Here is a 17,746-nt window from a genome sequence, read left to right on the forward strand (position 1 = left end):
GCAATCCAGGCCTATCTCAAGAAACAAGAAAAATCCCAAATACAAAATCTAACAGCACACCTAAAGGAAATAGAAGCAGAACAGCAAAGGCAGCCTAAACCCAGCAGAAGAGAAATAATAAAGATCAGAGCAGAAATAAACAATATAGAATCTAAAAAAACTGTAGAGCAGATCAACGAAACCAAGAGTTGGTTTTTTGAAAAAATAAACAAAATTGACAAACCTCTAGCCAGTCTTCTCAAAAAGAAAAGGGAGATGACCCAAATGGATAAAATCATGAATGAAAATGGAATTATTACAACCAATCCATCAGAGATACAAACAATTATCAGGGAATACTATGAAAAATTATATTGCAACAAATTGGACAACCTGGAAGAAATGGACAAATTCCTGAACACCCACACTCTTCCAAAACTCAATCAGGAGGAAATAGAAAGCTTGAACAGACCCATCACCAGCGAAGAAATTGAATCGGTTATCAAAAATCTCCCAACAAATAAGAGTCCAGGACCAGATGGCTTCCCAGGGGAGTTCTACCAGACGTTTAAAGCAGAGATAACACCTATCCTTCTCAAGCTATTCCAAGAAATAGAAAGGGAAGGAAAACTTCCAGACTCATTCTATGAAGCCAGTATTACTTTGATTCCTAAACCAGACAGAGACCCAGTAAAAAAAAGAGAACTACAGGCCAATATCCCTGATGAATATGGATGCAAAAATTCTCAATAAGATACTAGCAAATCGAATTCAACGGCATATAAAAAGAATTATTCACCATGATCAAGTGGGATTCATTCCTGGGATGCAGGGCTGGTTCAACATTCGCAAATCAATCAACGTGATACATCACATTAATAAAAGAAAAGATAAGAACCATATGATCCTGCCAATCGATGCAGAAAAGGCCTTTGACAAAATCCAGCACCCTTTCTTAATAAAAACCCTTGAGAAAGTCGGGATAGAAGGAACATACTTAAACATCATAAAAGCCATTTATGAAAAGCCCACAGCTAACATCATCCTCAACGGGGAAAAACTGAGAGCTTTTTCCCTGAGATCAGGAACACGACAGGGATGCCCACTCTCACCGCTGTTGTTTAACATAGTGCTGGAAGTTCTAGCATCAGCAATCAGACAACAAAAGGAAATCAAAAGCATCAAAATTGGCAAAGATGAAGTCAAGCTTTCGCTTTTTGCAGATGACATGATATTATACATGGAAAATCCGATAGACTCCACCAAAAGTCTGCTAGAACTGATACATGAATTCAGCAAAGTTGCAGGATACAAAATCAATGTACAGAAATCAGTTGCATTCTTATACACTAACAATGAAGCAACAGAAAGACAAATAAAGAAACTGATCCCATTCACAATTGCACCAAGAAGCACAGAATACCTAGGAATAAATCTAACCAAAGATGTAAAAGATCTGTATGCTGAAAACTATAGAAAGCTTATGAAGGTAATTGAAGAAGATATAAAGAAATGGAAAGACATTCCGTGCTCATGGATTGGAAGAATAAATATTGTCAAAATGTCAATACTACCCAAAGCCATCTACACATTCAATGCAATCTCAATCAAAATTGCACCAGCATTCTTCTCGAAACTAGAACAAGCAATCCTAAAATTCATATGGAACCACAAAAGGCCCGGAATAGCCAAAGTAATTTTGAAGAAGAAGACCAAAGCAGGAGGCATCACAATCCCAGACTTTAGCCTCTACTACAAAGCTGTCATCATCAAGACAGCATGGTATTGGCACAAAAACAGACACATAGACCAATGGAATAGAATAGAAACCCCAGAACTAGACCCACAAACGTATGGCCAACTCATCTTTGACAAAGCAGGAAAGAACATCCAATGGAAAAAAGACAGTCTCTTTAACAAATGGTGCTGGGAGAACTGAACAGCAACATGCAGAAGGTTGAAACTAGACCACTTTCTCACACCATTCACAAAAATAAACTCAAAATGGATAAAGGACCTGAATGTGAGACAGGAAACCGTCAAAACCCTAGAGGAGAAAGCGGGAAAAGACCTCTCTGACCTCAGCTGTAGCAATCTCTTACTCGACACATCCCCAAAGGCAAGGGAATTAAAAGCAAAAATGAATTACTGGGACCTTATGAAGATAAAAAAGCTTCTGCACAGCAAAGGAAACAACCAACAAAACTAAAAGGCAACCAACGGAATGGGAAAAGATATTTGCAAATGACATATCGGACAAAGGGCTAGTATCCAAAATCTATAAAGAGCTCACCAAACTCCACACCCAAAAAAACAAATAACCTAGTGAAGCAATGGGCAGAAAACATGAATAGACACTTCTCTAAAGAAGACATCCGGATGGCCAACAGGCACATGAAAAGATGCTCAACGTCGCTCGTTATCAGGGAAATACAAATCAAAACCACACTCAGATATCACCTCACGCCAGTCAGGGTGGCCAAAACGAACAAATCAGGAGACTATAGATGCTGGAGAGGATGTGGAGAAACGGGAACCCTCTTGCACTGTTGGTGGGAATGCAAATTGGTGCAGCCACTCTGGAAAGCAGTGTGGAGGTTCCTCAGAAAATTAAAAATAGACCTACCCTATGACCCAGCAATAGCACTGCTAGGTATTTACCCAAGGGATACAGGAGTACTGATGCATAGGGGCACTTGTACCCCAATGTTTATAGCAGCACTCTCACCAATAGCCAAATTATGGAAAGAGCCTAAATGTCCATCAACTGATGAATGGATAAAGAAATTGTGGTTTATATACACAATGGAGTACTACATGGCAATGAGAAAGAACGAAATATGGACGTGGATGGAACTGGAGAGTGTGATGCTAAGTGAAATAAGCCATACAGAGAAAGACAGATACCATATGTTTTCACTCTTATGTGGATCCCGAGAAACTTAACAGAAACCCATGGAGGAGGGGAAGGAAAAAAAAAAAAAAAAGAGGTTAGAGTGGGAGAGAGCCAAAGCATAAGAGACTCTTTCTTAAAAACTGAGAACAAACTGAGGGTTGATGGGGGGTGGGAGGGAGGGAAGGGTGGGTGATGGGTATTGAGGAGGGCACCTTTTGGGATGAGCACTGGGTGTTGTATGGAAACCAATTTGACAATAAATTTCATATATTGAAAAAAAATTATTTTTTACTTCAACAGGCTTTCATGGGTTGGGTTTTCCTAGTATAGCAGTGGGAAGATCCAAGACCTGAGTTAAGAATCAAGGGAAAATAGGGGTCTCACGCATGGCCTGGCCCTCATGTTCATGAAGGGCCTCAGACTTTGGCCCTACTGTTACCTCTGATGAGGTTATCCCTACAGGCATAGCAGTACTCTGGCAGGATGGAAAGAAGGCATTCATTTACCATATGGTTATAATTGGTCTCCATTACTGGACCATGAAGCCATTGGCATGTTCTGAATTCATTTTATTTTTTATAAATCCTGTAATTACTCTGTGAAGAACACAGTTATAGTGCATTGCAATTTCCATAGAAACAGCAATAGTTCATTAAACTGTTAACATTTAAAATATTCTAAAGTTGTTTGTACAACTGTGTTTTCTCTCATTTTTTTATATATATGTGGAGCTTCAATAAATGTAAGTGGTCTAGCCTCTTTTGAGCTCTAAAAGACCCTGGTCTTGTATTATTCTCTGTTATGAGATTATTCTGACATAAATAACTTAGGGAAATGGTACCTTCCACCTTAGCTGGCCCAAACTGTGGGGTCAAAGCCCCAGCTAGGAATAATACTACTTTGTGTGTTTTTCTTTGTCTCCTTGGTTCATATATTCCAATCAGAGTCCCTACAGGGAAGAGGACTGCAATCTGGGAGAGATTGAGGGGTTCCTGGGTTCACCTGCCCCATTCCCATCCTGAGCCCGCCTCACCTCCTTGTTCAATACCATGTTGCACATGCATTCAGTGGCCGCCTGCCTCAGCTGGTCGTGATTCTCAAACATGTAATTCTCAATGTCTGGCAAGGCCTTCTCCTTAAAGATCTTCTGCCTAGGGTTTGAGAGGTGGAGGAAGGGAGGCGACTGAGTCCTCTGGAGTGAGCATTTGGAGTTTTGGGCCATCCAAGGGCCACTCCACCCTGCTGGTGGTTCCCTCCCACGCCCTCATCAGGGTTTGGACAACATCGATCCCACCCCCAGCTCCAGGAGAGGCACCAAAGGGCATAAGCTAAATGATAGCATAACATCCTGGCCATAGCAATGGGGTCTGGGGTGAACATGTCACCAGGCTGGAGATTCTTCTGTATTATTGAGAGAGTCTTTCTCTCTCTCCTGCTGGCTATGAAGCCCAGAAGATGTGAGGTCTGGAGCAACCCTTGTGATCACAATTGAGGGGAAGAGCCCATTTGATAATTAAGACAACACAGGCAGAAGTGGACAGAAGTAGGAATGTGGGAAAAGTAGGGAAAGTGGTAAAGAAAAAGTGGGGAGGTGGGGAAGCTTTGTAACCCTTGTATCAAGCTGTACCTGCTTCTGGTCACCCCAGGCTTTTTATTTACATGAGTCCTTAAATCCCCTCTATGCTTAAACCATTCTGAGTTGAGTTTTCTGCCACTTGCAACCAACTGAAAGAATCTCAACCCAAAGCTCTCTACCGTCTCCTTGGCTCCCAAGAAGGAATCTGTTTTATCCCCACCCATCCATCTGGATATCTTTTTTTACTACTTCCATCAGAAAGAAATAATATCCTTTGCCTTCCTACATTCACTATGTGCTAACTCGAAACCCTCCCACTGTTGTTTCTGCCCATTGCCTTCAATCCTGTCCTCAGAGGAAAGTACACAGGGTGTGTACACGAAATTTCCACCAAACCCTGCAAGGGGCACATCTCTCCCCGCTGCTCTCTCCCCACCCTACTCACCGGAGTCTGTCACTTCGCCCAGACAGATTGGTGAGGCCCAGGAGAGCCTCGTAGTTCTGGAGCCCATCCCGCTGTGTGTCCAGGAGACTCACAAGGGGCCGCACCACCTCATACACCTGTGTGGAGGGGTCAAGGAGTGAGTTGGGTGGAGACCGCGTTCCCCCAGACCCAAACATCAATAGAAGCTGGGCTTTAGAATTTCCAAATTCCTTGCCCACCCACTGTCTGACTCAGGCTTCACAATGACCCTGAGAGGCAGGATTACTTTCCTTACTTTGCAGATGAGATAACTGAGTTTCCAAGAGGACAGTCCCACTAGTCAGAGGCAGAGCCAGGCACCTCCAACTCATTGTCCTCTCTGTGACAACACCATGCCCCCTCCCAGGCCTGGGGTAGGGTGCAAAGGCCCCTAGGAGCAAAGGAGACTTCTCCCAATGCCCCCTTCCCCCACCCCTCCGCTGCCCCGGCACCAGCACCCACCCGCTCCCCCGGGAAGGCGATGTCTGGATTGGACACGGCGGCGATCTTTGCCAGGGCATGGGCTGCCTTCACCTTGCCCACGTCTGTGCCCTCCAAAGCCAGGGGAAGCAGTGCCTGCAAGAGAGGGCATGGTCACTCTTTGGTCACAGACATCCAGAGACCTCTCTCCCCATCCTCTTCCTCTAGCTGCTGTCTGCCTATTCCATTAGAAGTTCAGGACAACTAGGGGCGCCTGGTTGACTCAGTCAGTTAAGTGTCTGACTCTTGGTCTTGGCTCAGGTCATGATCTCATGGTTCATGAGATCAAGCCCCATTGACAGTGCAGAGGCTGTCTGAGATTCTATCTTTCCCTCTCTGTCTGCCTCTCTCTCTCTTTCTCTCAAAATAAATAAACTTAAAAAAGAAAGGATTTCAGGAAGACTCTACAACATAAACAACCCTTGAGCATCACAGAAAACGATTAAATATGTAACCATGGATGGCTCCCCCTGCCTCCCAGCACACTTTGGTGTCTTCCCCCACATTCCCCATCCATACTGTTTGTTTTTGGAAAAATAAATAGATCAACACACTAACTTTTTACTTCCTGACTAAGTCAAACCTAATCATCACGGCAGACACTTACTGAGCACCTACTATGAACCAATACTTTAAGAGTATTTCTGTAATCCTTGTGACATTCTGCAGAGTGAATGTGTGATCCCCCCTCCCATTTTACAGATGAGGAAACTGGGGCTCAGGGAGACAGTCATTTGCCCAAAGTTATCCAGCTATAAAGGGGATGAGCAAGGACCCAAAGACAAGTCTTCTACAGCAACATCCACGGTCTGTGTAGCTGTACCTTGCTTCCTTCCCATAGCAAGGAGCATGAATGGGATTCCACAGTAAATCCCATGACACACTGTAAAATCAGGCAGAAGTTGATTTGGGACCATAAGCACAGACAGGACAGATACTTGAATGACAGTGTTCCAAGGAGGTTAGGTTGGAGCAAGCATATTTTATTTTTGGACCAGGCAAAGAGCATGCACACACACACACACACACACACACACACACACACACACCATTGCTCCTCCCCAGTGGATCATCTTTTAGGATGGCAAGAACCTTATCCCACCAATTACCTTGCCACCACCTTGAGCCACAATGGTTCCTCGGTCTTTTGGGTTATCACACAGTGCCAGGAATACCCTGTAGGGCAAGGATAAAGGACACATCATGTGAACCTTTCCCAGGCATCAGCAGGCCAGCCAGTCAGACCCAGTGAAGCCCTGGAAAGTGCTGCACCTGCCCCATCATTAGGCAGCTTGGCAAGATACTGCCATGGATGTAAGGAGCTGGGGAGAAAGTAAAGCCAAGTGAGGCAGCAAAGAGCCCCCATCCCTATTTGGGAAGGCAACAAATGGCTCCCTGCTGCCCATCAACCAGGAGAAACTCTTCAGTGCAGATGCAGCCCAGGACCTCTGTGATCTGACCCTCATCCCCTTCTCTGGTCCTACTAGCATGACTCCCTCCTGTGCTCTCCATGCTCCAGACATGCTGCAGGAGAATCTCATCTCACTGACTCCTTCTCCCTCCGTCCCCTCTGCCTGGAACTCTTCCTCCCTGGAACTTAGGTGGCTCCTTTTCTCACCTCGTGGTTCCATTGAGTTACCACATCCTCCAAGAGGCCTATCCTGGCTGCCCTCCCACCTCCCCTCCAGTTGGCTGGTGGGTGCCACTGCTTGTGCTCCAACCAACCCTTTGTATTTGCCCCATCATGGCACCCGATGCATCGTATTGTACCTGTGAGCCTGTCTGCCTCCCCATCTTTGGAATAGCAGGTCCCACTCGGGGCCTGGGAGGCAGCTAACCAGGATGGACAGTGACCTCTTTCCTCCCGAAGCAAACCTCCACCTGGGATGACCTGCCCTGCCACATCACTCTTCAATGTCGATCTCCTCCGTCTCCTTTCCAGATCCCTCCAATGGCTCATTCCCTCATTGACTTCGCTGCTATCTCTATCTCCCTGCCCAGCCTCTCATCCCCAGCTCCCTCAGACCCCATACCCTGGCCCACTGCAGCCCCACCTGGCCAGCAGCTCTTTGGTCTGGTCGGTGAGAATGGCACTGTCTGCTTTCACCATGCAGGCCAGGGCAGAGGTGACACCAGCCTTCAAAAGCCGCTTCACACGCATGTCTATAAAGTCCTTCTTGTCCTGGGGAGACAAAAGGGTAGCAATGGGGAAAGAGCCCAGGCACCAGGCCAATCTATGTTGGAACTAAAGGTGGTGCATTTCTTTTTTAAAAATTTTTTTTCAACGTTTTTTATTTATTTTTGGGACAGAGAGAGACAGAGCATGAACGGGGGAGGGGCAGAGAGAGAGGGAGACACAGCATCGGAAACAGGCTCCAGGTTCCGAGCCATCAGCCCAGAGCCCGACGCGGGGCTCGAACTCACGGACCGCGAGATCGTGACCTGGCTGAAGTCGGCCGCTTAACCGACTGCGCCACCCAGGCGCCCCTAAAGGTGGTGCATTTCTGATTGCTTATGGCAGGCTGAATAATGACCTCCAAAGAGTCCACATCCGAATCTCCAGAACCTGTGAATATTACCTTACGTGGCAAAAAGGACTCTGCAGATGTGATTAAATCAAGGATCTTGAGACAGGGAGATAATCTTGGATTATCTGGGTAGGCCCAGCATAATCATGAGGGTCTCAATAAGAGGGAGGCAAGGAGGGGGCACCTGAGTGACTCATTTAGTTGAATATCCGACTCTTGGTTTCGGCCCTGGTCACGATCTCACGGTCTGTGGGTTCAACCCCCACACTGAGCTCTGTGCTGACAGATTTACAAAAACCTAAATCTTTTACTGGCTGGAAATATCTATGCGTTCATATTCAAACCACGTACAAAGCATACGCTTGAGTCCAGGGAATCACTGGGGAGGGCCCCAAGGAGATTTTGTAACATCTGGGCTACCGCTGACAGGCCTCTCTCCCCTGTCTCATTATTTCTACTTAACACCCAGATCCCCAAAGCCAGATATCCCAGGAAACAAAATTTCTGTAATTGTTGGAAACATGAAATACACGGTCTGATGTTCATGAAACCAGCAACATAAATTGCAAAATGTTCATCGTAGCTCCATTTGGTTTTTCAGACTAATGGTTGGATCCTCACTCCCCACTCCCCACAGAACATTAAAAGTAAGGGGGAGGGGCGCCTGGGTGGCTCAGTCGGTTGAGCTTCCGCTTAGGCTCAGGTCATGATCTCGTGGTTTGTGACTTCGAGCCCCGCGTCAGGTTCTGTGCTGACAGCTCAGAGCCTGGAGTTTGTTTCAGATTTTGTGGCTCCCTCTCTCTCTGCTCCTCCCCCGCTCATGCTCGCGCGTGCGTGCTCTCTCTCTCTGTCTCTCTCTCAAAAATAAACATTAAAAAAATTTTTTTTAAGTAAGGGGGAAATGAGCATCACCTAATGGGAGAGATTTGCCATGATCATCTTCAAATTATTTGTGTCCTGTGCCAAATCCTTCCAAGCACATACACACAGCACCCAGACATCACTGTCCTTCGGTTCCACCTTTCAGCTGGCCTGGTGACCCTCCAGCATCATCCCTATCCTCACCTTAGGGTGCTCCTCAGGCACGTGCTGCTTGGAGAACTTGGCGAGCTGCACCAGCTCGGGGATTACCTCCTTGACATCATAGCTGTTGGTGCAGTTCACCAGGGTGGTGGCCACAGAATACAGGATAGTCTTGTCCGTGGTCTGGAGTTACCGGGTGACGGGAAGGAGGGGAAAGGCAGAAAGGAAACTTTAGAACAAATCTCTGCTTCCAAGACGGTCCCCTGGCCTGGTTGGTGAGTTGGCTTGGGAGGAATATGGCTGGTGCTGCCCAGCTTGGAGGCAAGCAGGTGGCACAGAGGGAGGAGGAACGAGCTCTACTCAAGCAGGGTGGGCAGAAATTTCTCCTGCACCTGCAACAGCACCCCTGGGAGCACAAATGGGCACCCTTTTGGTACTCTGTGCCTCTTTCAAAAGCCCGGTCCAACACGCTTTGCCATGGGATGGGGTGGGGGCTAGACTCCTCTGGTCTGGCCCTCGTGATAACTTCCTTCTCCCTTTGGTGGTGGAAAAGAGTCAGGCATTGGCCCAGCGCTGGGAAGGAGGGAGGGGCCCAGAAAGGGCTAGCCACTGGCTGTCAGTCCCTCAGGACCTCACCGTCCTCTTATTCATCTTCCCACTGCCTGGCAGCCACAAAGAATCATGAGCCCATTTTATGGTCAGGTAAAATGAGGGCCAGACAGAGGGAAATAACCAATCTGGTTTACATGGGCAGTAGGGGCAGGGCCAGGATAAAGACACAGGAGTCCAATTTCCCAGGCTCAGGGGAGGACCCTGTGAGCCTGATTCCAGTAGACCTTTCCTGAGGCCAGAGGTCAGGGCCACACTTGCCTTGGCCAGCTCAAACATGGCCTGCAGGGCAGGGATGTCCTGGACAAAGTCGTCTTTCACGTCAGCATCCAGCGTGAGGTAGGCCAGGCCCTCCACTGCCCATCGCCGGGTCCGGGTATCTATGGACGCATTGCACAGCCACCTGGAAATCGGGGAGGAAGAGCGCTGGGGAAGAGTGCCATGGCTCCGGTCAAGATGGTGGAGCCACTTCAGGTTAGTGGGTAACAGGTGAGGAGCGTTTCACAATGTGGCCCCACTAGAGCACACCCCAGAGAGGAGATGGCGGGCCCAGGGAAATAGGACCCCCTTACTTGCGACACTGTTTGGCCAGCTTCTCTGTCGACCCTTCAGCAAACTGCCTGAGGCCATAGTCTGTACCACCTGCAGAGCCGAGCTTACAGAGCCCCTGAGGAGGAAGGGACACGCTGGTAGAATCAGAGACACTTGGGGACAAGGCCTTGCTCAAACTCGTCCCTTTGCCCCTTTTTCTTTGCCTCGATAAACCTCTGTGCATACTACAAACCTCAGCTCAGGGGTCACCTCTTCCAAGATGCCTTCCCTGAGGCTTCCAGGATAGGGCAGATGTTCCCAAACGCTGGAGTTTTTACTCTGCCCCTTTCCACCACCATTATGACCCCACAGGTGGCTCTGTGTCTGTTGTCTTACAAAATGAGCACAAGACAATACTAATCTTATCAGAAACTGCAATGGCGAAAGATATTGGCAGACAGACCTTGTATGTAACAAACTCAGACGTGCAGAATTTCCTCAGGGAGAAACTGCACTCTTATTGGGAAAACAGACCTTCCGTAAGAGAAAACTCACGGTGGCAGAAGCTATAACCAGCTTGTTTTAAAAACTGATACAAACAACCACCACAAAACAGATCAATGACTCTGATCCTCACTGTAATTGTTTACAAGCAAAGTAAAAGACCCACGAAAATACTTTCTGTTAAATGAAATTGGAAAAAGTGAAGCCGGTCATCTGTGCCACCTAGAAACTGATTAAGGAAACAAACTGACTTTTTAGAGTTTGCTCTGAAAATACCGGTTGGACAGAAGCTCCTCGGTGTCAGTGTTGTTGAAAAGCGTGGAGGCAAAGGTCCCCAGGGTTAAACAGCAGCGCCCACCCTCCTGAATCTCCATTCTCACAGCCTCCTACTTATCACCCTGCTCGGCGGGGGCCCATGGGTAGGGCTGAGCGCCCCCTACTGCACGGTCTTCTCACGGACGGGGCCACCCCTCGCTCATCTCGGTGCCCCTGGTGCCCCGGCACGAAGCCTGCTACCAACACTCACCACCAGTGTGCGGATCTTGATCTTCTCGTTTTTGGTGGTCTTGTAGATCTCTTTGAGCAGCGATACGCCATTGGTGATGATGAAGGTGGCGCGGCTGAGCTTGGTGGAGGCATGGATGAGGGCCTCCACGGCCACCAGCTGGTCTACCTCACGCTCCGAGCCACACAGGGCTACCATCATCTCCATCACACCTTTCAGTCCCAGCAGCTGATTGCCCAGGTCAAAGGGGCCTTGCAGGATCCCTGACACTGTCTGAATGGCAATCACGTTCTTGTCCATGTCCTGGGGGTCAAACTTGCTCCTAAAATAGAGGGAAGGTGGTTAAGAGAACTGGCTGAAGGTGGGTGGGAAGAGTGTGGGATCTGAGGGGCAGACAGACTTGAATTCACAACCCGGATCCACCACTCGTGTGCCAGGTGACCTTGGGCAATCCACGGAAGCTCAGCTTCCTGACCCATGAACGGACAGTAGTAGTCTTACTACTTATCAGAGTTATGACGAGGACGAGTGATATAACACACGTGCCATGGGCTGTGTCCCCCAAGAAGCACACTCAGAGGGATGGGGATTGACATGTGAGAAGTTTATGAGGGAGAGTTCTTGGGATCAGCTCACAGGGGAGAAGGGAAGGAAGCAAGACTGAGCATTGGGACACGCTAGGCTGCGACTCAGTCACCAGAAAGCCTCCGCCTGTAATGAGTGCTACAGCTGGGACACACGCCCAGGCTGTTTCTAGTTGGGGGGGAGGGACAAGTCGTTGGATGCTGGCCACCCTGGGAAGGGTGACGCGGCTGTCCCCAGCTGAGGCAAGTCCCAAGGAAAGGCTGCGGGTGACAGCTGTCAGTCAACAGGCTTCCCAGCAGCTGGGCCGTCTACGGGGACAGAACAGCAGCCACAGCAACACAAAAGGGCCTACCGTGGAGCCCGGCACGCTGCATCACTCTGCGATGTGACCAAGTCACGCAGTGGCCGGAGGTGGTGACTCCCCCGGCTGGTCCCGGTCCCTTCCCCCAGCGGGTGAGGCTTCTGCCTTGCTTTTGGAATCTACGACCATCTACCCTGTGGGAGAATCTCCGCATGGGGATGTCACTCATGACAAGTCCTCTGATCTTTTGGTGATCTGCCACGGTTGGTTCGATGGGAGGGATCAGGGCAGACGGGCACAGTGGAAATGCAGCTGTTACGAATGAAAGAAAGAGGGCGACCCGGACTAGGCAGGAGAACCTCAGATCAAGCAGGAGTCGGAGACCTGGGCTCTGGTCCCACATCTGCCTCTGAGAGGCTGGATGACCTGAGCAAGTCCCTGTCGGAGAGAAGGCAGCTTTGGAAGCTCCGAGAGCCCCTCCGGTTCTGACATTCTGCATCCTGTACCTCCTGTCTCCACTCAGCGCCAGGGAAGCCAGAGCCTTTCACAATCAGTCAGGTCTGCCCTCTGTGCTGGTTCCACTCACCCCGGCCCTTGACAGAGCAGGGTAGGGATTACACTCTTTGTGCTGGGGGGCGGGGGGAGGTCTCTTCAGGCGCCTCAGAGACTCACTCAACCTCCATGACTGGTCCAGGGGCTGGTGGCTGGTCCAGGGGCAGGCCTATGCAGAGGCAACATTCCACAGGCTGGCTGGGAGGGGCCCTCCTTCAAAATCCTCTGCCCTCACAAGGTCTGGCTGGGTGACAGTTACTGGAACTCAATTTGGGACCTCATGAGAGACTCAAAAAGTTAGCTGCCAAAGCTGAAGCTGAGGTAGAGAAAGACCAGAGAAGCCCTGAAGAGCTTTCAGGGAAACATTCGGGGGTCAGGTGAAGCGACGGGATTGAGCAGGAGCTGGCAAACCTCGGCTGCTTGGCCAAGTCCGGGAGGCTGAGAATGGTTTTCGTGGTTTAAAGGGTTTTTTTTTTTTTTAAAGTATACACTAGAGGGCTGCACATCCCAGCAAATATAAAATATTTCCTCCAGCCCTTTAGAGGAAAACTGTGCCAACCCCGGGAGGGGAGAAAGGAAAAGCAGAGTGACTGCACTCTCCGAAGACTCACCTGGGATACTTTTTAAACATGTAATTTCCTGAGCCACATCCCAGACTACTGAGTCAAGTAGGGTCCCAGAAATCTGAATAATCTCCAAGTCTGAGGATCATTGGAATAAAGGGTTAAAAGACCGCGTAGCAGTGGGAGGGAATGGGAGAGGGCACACAGAAAAAACAAACGGAGACGCAGAGAGAGCACCTGAGTCACAATGATGGCTGAGTGACAGTGGGGAGACCCAGAATTCCACTGTTGAGAGTCCCAGGCTCCTGTCTAGTCTCTGCAAGGCCACACGGTGCTTAAACCTGACAAAGCCCGGTCTCGCTCCCTCCTTGATAAGCGGACATTTGTTCCTTCAACCACAGGAGCTTGTGGTAGGTTTAAAATAAGCCCCAAAATATTTGACACTCTTCTGTGCAAAAGGTAGAGCCAAATTCCCCCCCTCTTAAATGTAGACCATCCTTAATGACTTGCTTCTCATGCATAGAATGTGGTGGGAGTGATCGTGTGTGACTTCTGAAGCGAGGTGACAGAAGACATCGCCACTTCGGCCTTGCTCTCTTGAATCACTCACTCTAGGGGAAACCAGCTACCACGTGGTAATGACACGGGGAGGTCCACACGGGGAGGAACCGAGGCCTCCTGCCAACAAGCGGCACCAACATGCCATCCATATGAGTGCACCACCTTGGAAGCAGATCTTCCAGCCTCAGTCAAGCCTTCAGATGACTGCAGCCCAGGCCGACATGTGACTGTAAGTTCGTGAGAGCCCCACAGCCAGACCCGCCCAGCCTACCCACTCCCAAACTGCTGTCAAACTGTGAGATAATAAACAGTTGCTGTTATTTTAAGCTGCTCCATTTCGGGGTGATTTGTTACACAGCCATTGATAACGAATACAGAGCCCGACCCCGCGGGGCTTCCAGGAGACTCACGTGATGTACTCCTCGCAGATCTTGCGGAAGTGATCACGCTCTGGGTCACAGCGCAGGTCATCGTAGAGCTTGTTGATGAGGATAGAGGCCAGCATGCGGGTGTTGTCAGTCAGAGGCAGGCAGGATGGCAGATCTGGAACCTGCCCCACCACCTTCAAGATCTTCCTCAGGCCTGCAGGGCAGATGATGGCAAGTGTCAGCTTCCTGCTGGGTCTCTCCTCACAAACACACCCCTCTCATTCGGTTGTCTTAACGCCAGCTTCTCTCTCCAGCCTGCCTTTACACAGCACATGGCTTATCCAGAGTGAAGGGCACTGAAATGGGGCCAAGAGGCCCGGGCTCTACACCTAACTCTGCCCCTAGGTGAGCAATCCACCTCCCACTGTGGTAGTTGATCTCAGAGGACTGAGTACCAGTGTTAACATTCGATGGTATAGCCTTCCTCAAATACTATTTGATATTCTCTCTTCCCCAGGTCTCAGTTTCTGTAAAATGGGAACACTGCTACCTACCACAGAGAGTTTGAGGACTCAGTGAGGTGATGTGTGGTAACCATTTGGGGCCAATCCAGACACATCATTTTATTTATTTAGTAATTGCTACATTCGCTATTTATGATCGCTATCTCTTCTCTCTTCTGTGGAAGGATCTTCAGTGACTTCCTATTACCCATCAGGTTAATTCGATCATTGCGTATTTGTTGAATACATGAATGAATAAGTGGATAAATCAACGGGCAATTTTTAGGCACTGAATACTGAAATAAAGGACACAATCCTCTTCTCAAAAAGTTCAAAACGCAATAAGGAACAGTCACATAAAGATTATAGTAAGGTGTGATGAGGACAGCAGGTGTGATAAAGACAGAGTGGTTAACACTGCAGATGGGGTGATTTGCTCCAACAAAGAGTTGTAAATTATTTTGAGCACTTACTATGTGCCGAGAGCTTCATACACATTACCCCGTTTAATCCTAACAAAAAACTACTGGTTAGAAATCATAATTCCCGGGGCGCCTGGGTGGCTCAGTCGGTTGAGCGGCCGACTTCAGCTCAGGTCACGATCTCGCGGTCTGCGAGTTCGAGCCCCGCGTCGGGCTCTGGGCTGATGGCTCGGAGCCTGGAGCCTGCTTCCGATTCTGTGTCTCCCTCTCTCTCTGCCCCTCCCCCGTTCATGCTCTGTCTCTCTCTGTCTCAAAAATAAATAAATAAATAAATAAATAAATAAATAGAAATCATAATTCCCATTTTTCAGAGCAGAAAACCAAGGCATGGAGAAGTCAACTAAGTTGCCCAAAAGCAACTTGCCGCTAGCAAGTGACATTGTAACGGCGCTCTCCCAGCAACGTCTGATTTCAACGCCCACGATATTAACAGTTATGTTATGCTGCCTCTGGGATAACTGAGAGCTTGACTTTGGAGCCAGGTTTTAGGAGTGGCTAGGAGTTCGTCAGACCTTAGCTGGTGCAGATAAGTGGGAAGAGGTAGATGCTGGGAGGCGTGAAACTCTGGATGTTAGGAGGGAATTAAAAGTGCTCAAGGGCACCTGGGTGGCTCAGTTGGCTAAGCATCTGGCTCTGGATTTCAGCTCAGGTCATGATCTCACTGTTGTGAGATCAGGCCTCAGATTGGGCTCTGTGCTGAGCGTGGAGCCTGCTTGGGATTCTCTCTCTCTCTCTCTCTCTCTCTCTCTCTCTCTCTGCCCTGTGTGTGCATGCATGCACGTTCTCTCTCAAAATAAATAAACTTAAAAAAAAATGTCAGCAGTATGTTTTCTGCCCTGCATACTTTACCACCCGCACAAAAGCACTGGCAGGGCTGGGGAGTCATGGGAAGCAGTTGATGAACCAACCCAAACTCCCAGCCCGGCTCTCAAAGAGAGCCACTGAATGCACCTGCTTCACTTCCCACCACCTCCCCAATGCCCATCCCCCATGCTTCCCTTCCATTCCCACACATGCTTTGAGCATCTCATTCCTCTTCCTCTAGGACACTCTGGACCTCTTCCTCATCCATCATTGCCCTTCCCTGAACCCAAACGCTCACTTTCGGCTGGATGTCCTGATGGTTCCCAAGGCAAGTCTCCCAGACCAGCTTGTACAACACACAACCTCAACAAGGCATCTTTTCACTAGTGTGACAGGATTTGTACATCCATGTTCTGTTTACCCAAGAGCTACTTATTTTGGTGCCTGGAATAACAAATATTGCTTCCCACCTGCCCTACCCATTAGCTTGTGGTTGGACACAGGTCCTCTCACTGAGAGAAAGAGGTCTGGTGTTCACCCTTTGTAATGGATGCAGAAAAGACCAGAACTGGGAAGGGGAGGGGAAGTGTTGAGGGAGAAGGTTTAAGCACTAGAGTCATTTGTTAAAGTGCACTTTGTTGAGATCTGTGCAAACCAAACAAGGAAGCACAATATCACAAGAGGATACGTGTCAAGCCGGTGAAAGCTAATTTGAACCTTGTAGATCAAAGGATGGTCTATATGTCATCCAACCTGTGGGAGTTCGTCACAGTAGATGATAAAGCCATGGGTGTGATTCCTGAACAATTAAAGTTGACTTGGGAGAAGGGTTAAACCCCCCCCCCCCACCAGAGCTGACACATATAATGGCCATCTGCTAGAACCTATATATGGGACAGTAGATGCCAATTCTCCCTTCCAGAAGGCCTGTGAAGTATTTTGCCAACCAAGGGACTTCAGGAACGTTATCCTATGGTTGGTGGGATCCTGTTTGCTTTTGGCATTGCCCCCGCTTGTCAGGTAACTCTGCCCAGCTGTTTTCGGGTGTGTTCGGGCCCCGAATTAAGAGCCCAGTCTTGATCAGTATCCCCACCAGCCTGCTGGTGGGTTCTAACTGCTAACGCCTTTTCCTGGCTTTTCAGTTGGGACTGAAGACTTCTCCCAGACAAGGGCCACACCTCTTCTGCCGTCTGCTCAGTGCCAGGTACTCTGGTGCCCACGTGAAAGGCTGGAGCGAGCCCCAGACCCTCCCACCTCCTCACCGTTATCCACGACATAGAGGGTGCGTGAGTTGTCGTGAATGGCGAGGTCCTTCCTGGGGACGTTCTTATTGAGCAGGTTCATGGCCTGGTCCCTGCCCTGGCCAGACACCTTCTTACTGACCAGCATGTCAAGCAGGTGGTTGGTTATCTGCTTTAGGTCCTTCTTGGTATCTAAGGAAGGAGAGGATGGGGTAAATAGTAGGGAATCTCAGGTCTATAGGACCAAGAACGGCAGAGGCTTCTAGAAGGACTCCGGAAATATGGAATCCCCTGCATCCCGGATGTTGGAATTTCCCAGGAGAGTATAGAATTGCCCATCTCACCCCCAAAAAGGAGACAAATGCCTAAACATTACCCCCCCGTGGCCCTCCAGCCACTGTGCACACTGACTTTTATAACAGCCCATGCCATCCTTGAATATCAGCTCTGGTTCTTAGAAAGTTCTTTATTCCAAGGCATGACTGGCAGAGAGCCAGGGACACTTCATGTAGCTCTTTATAAACTGATTTAACAAAATGTTTTCCAGACGAGAAATTTATACTCCTTATAGACATCTTACTCCCTGTAGATTCAGGCATGCTGGGAGCCTGCATTCAAGCCTCAGAAGGGATGCCAGGTCTTCCCCACCTGCTGGGGGATTAAAAGATAAATGCTTTTTCTTGCTTTTGCCC

At 48.8% G+C, this 17,746-nt stretch overlaps 1 protein-coding gene across 4 annotated transcripts in view; it reads right to left on the bottom strand.

The window, feature by feature from the left end:
- UNC45B (unc-45 myosin chaperone B) overlaps positions 1 to 17,746 on the bottom strand; it is a 34,600-nt gene that overhangs the window by 7,544 nt on the left and 9,310 nt on the right. For 3 of the 4 annotated variants that reach the window (XM_040455202.1, XM_040455200.1, XM_040455201.1), the window contains exons 8-18: positions 17,076 to 17,246; positions 14,067 to 14,238; positions 11,116 to 11,416; positions 10,127 to 10,221; positions 9,816 to 9,957; positions 8,988 to 9,128; positions 7,449 to 7,576; positions 6,504 to 6,570; positions 5,377 to 5,490; positions 4,897 to 5,012; positions 3,909 to 4,026 (exon numbers count right to left, since the gene is read on the bottom strand). In XM_040455202.1, coding sequence (XP_040311136.1) covers positions 3,909 to 4,026; positions 4,897 to 5,012; positions 5,377 to 5,490; positions 6,504 to 6,570; positions 7,449 to 7,576; positions 8,988 to 9,128; positions 9,816 to 9,957; positions 10,127 to 10,221; positions 11,116 to 11,416; positions 14,067 to 14,238; positions 17,076 to 17,246 — 1,565 coding nt within the window. Of the gene's footprint in view, positions 1 to 3,908; positions 4,027 to 4,887; positions 5,013 to 5,376; positions 5,491 to 6,503; positions 6,571 to 7,448; positions 7,577 to 8,987; positions 9,129 to 9,815; positions 9,958 to 10,126; positions 10,222 to 11,115; positions 11,417 to 14,066; positions 14,239 to 17,075; positions 17,247 to 17,746 lie in introns of all 4 variants that reach the window. The other variant, XM_040455203.1, reaches the window with a different exon arrangement.

This window comes from Herpailurus yagouaroundi, unplaced genomic scaffold, assembly GCF_014898765.1.
Source record: "Herpailurus yagouaroundi ecotype Mexico unplaced genomic scaffold, PumYag 215, whole genome shotgun sequence".
NCBI classification, from domain to species: domain Eukaryota; kingdom Metazoa; phylum Chordata; class Mammalia; order Carnivora; family Felidae; genus Herpailurus; species Herpailurus yagouaroundi.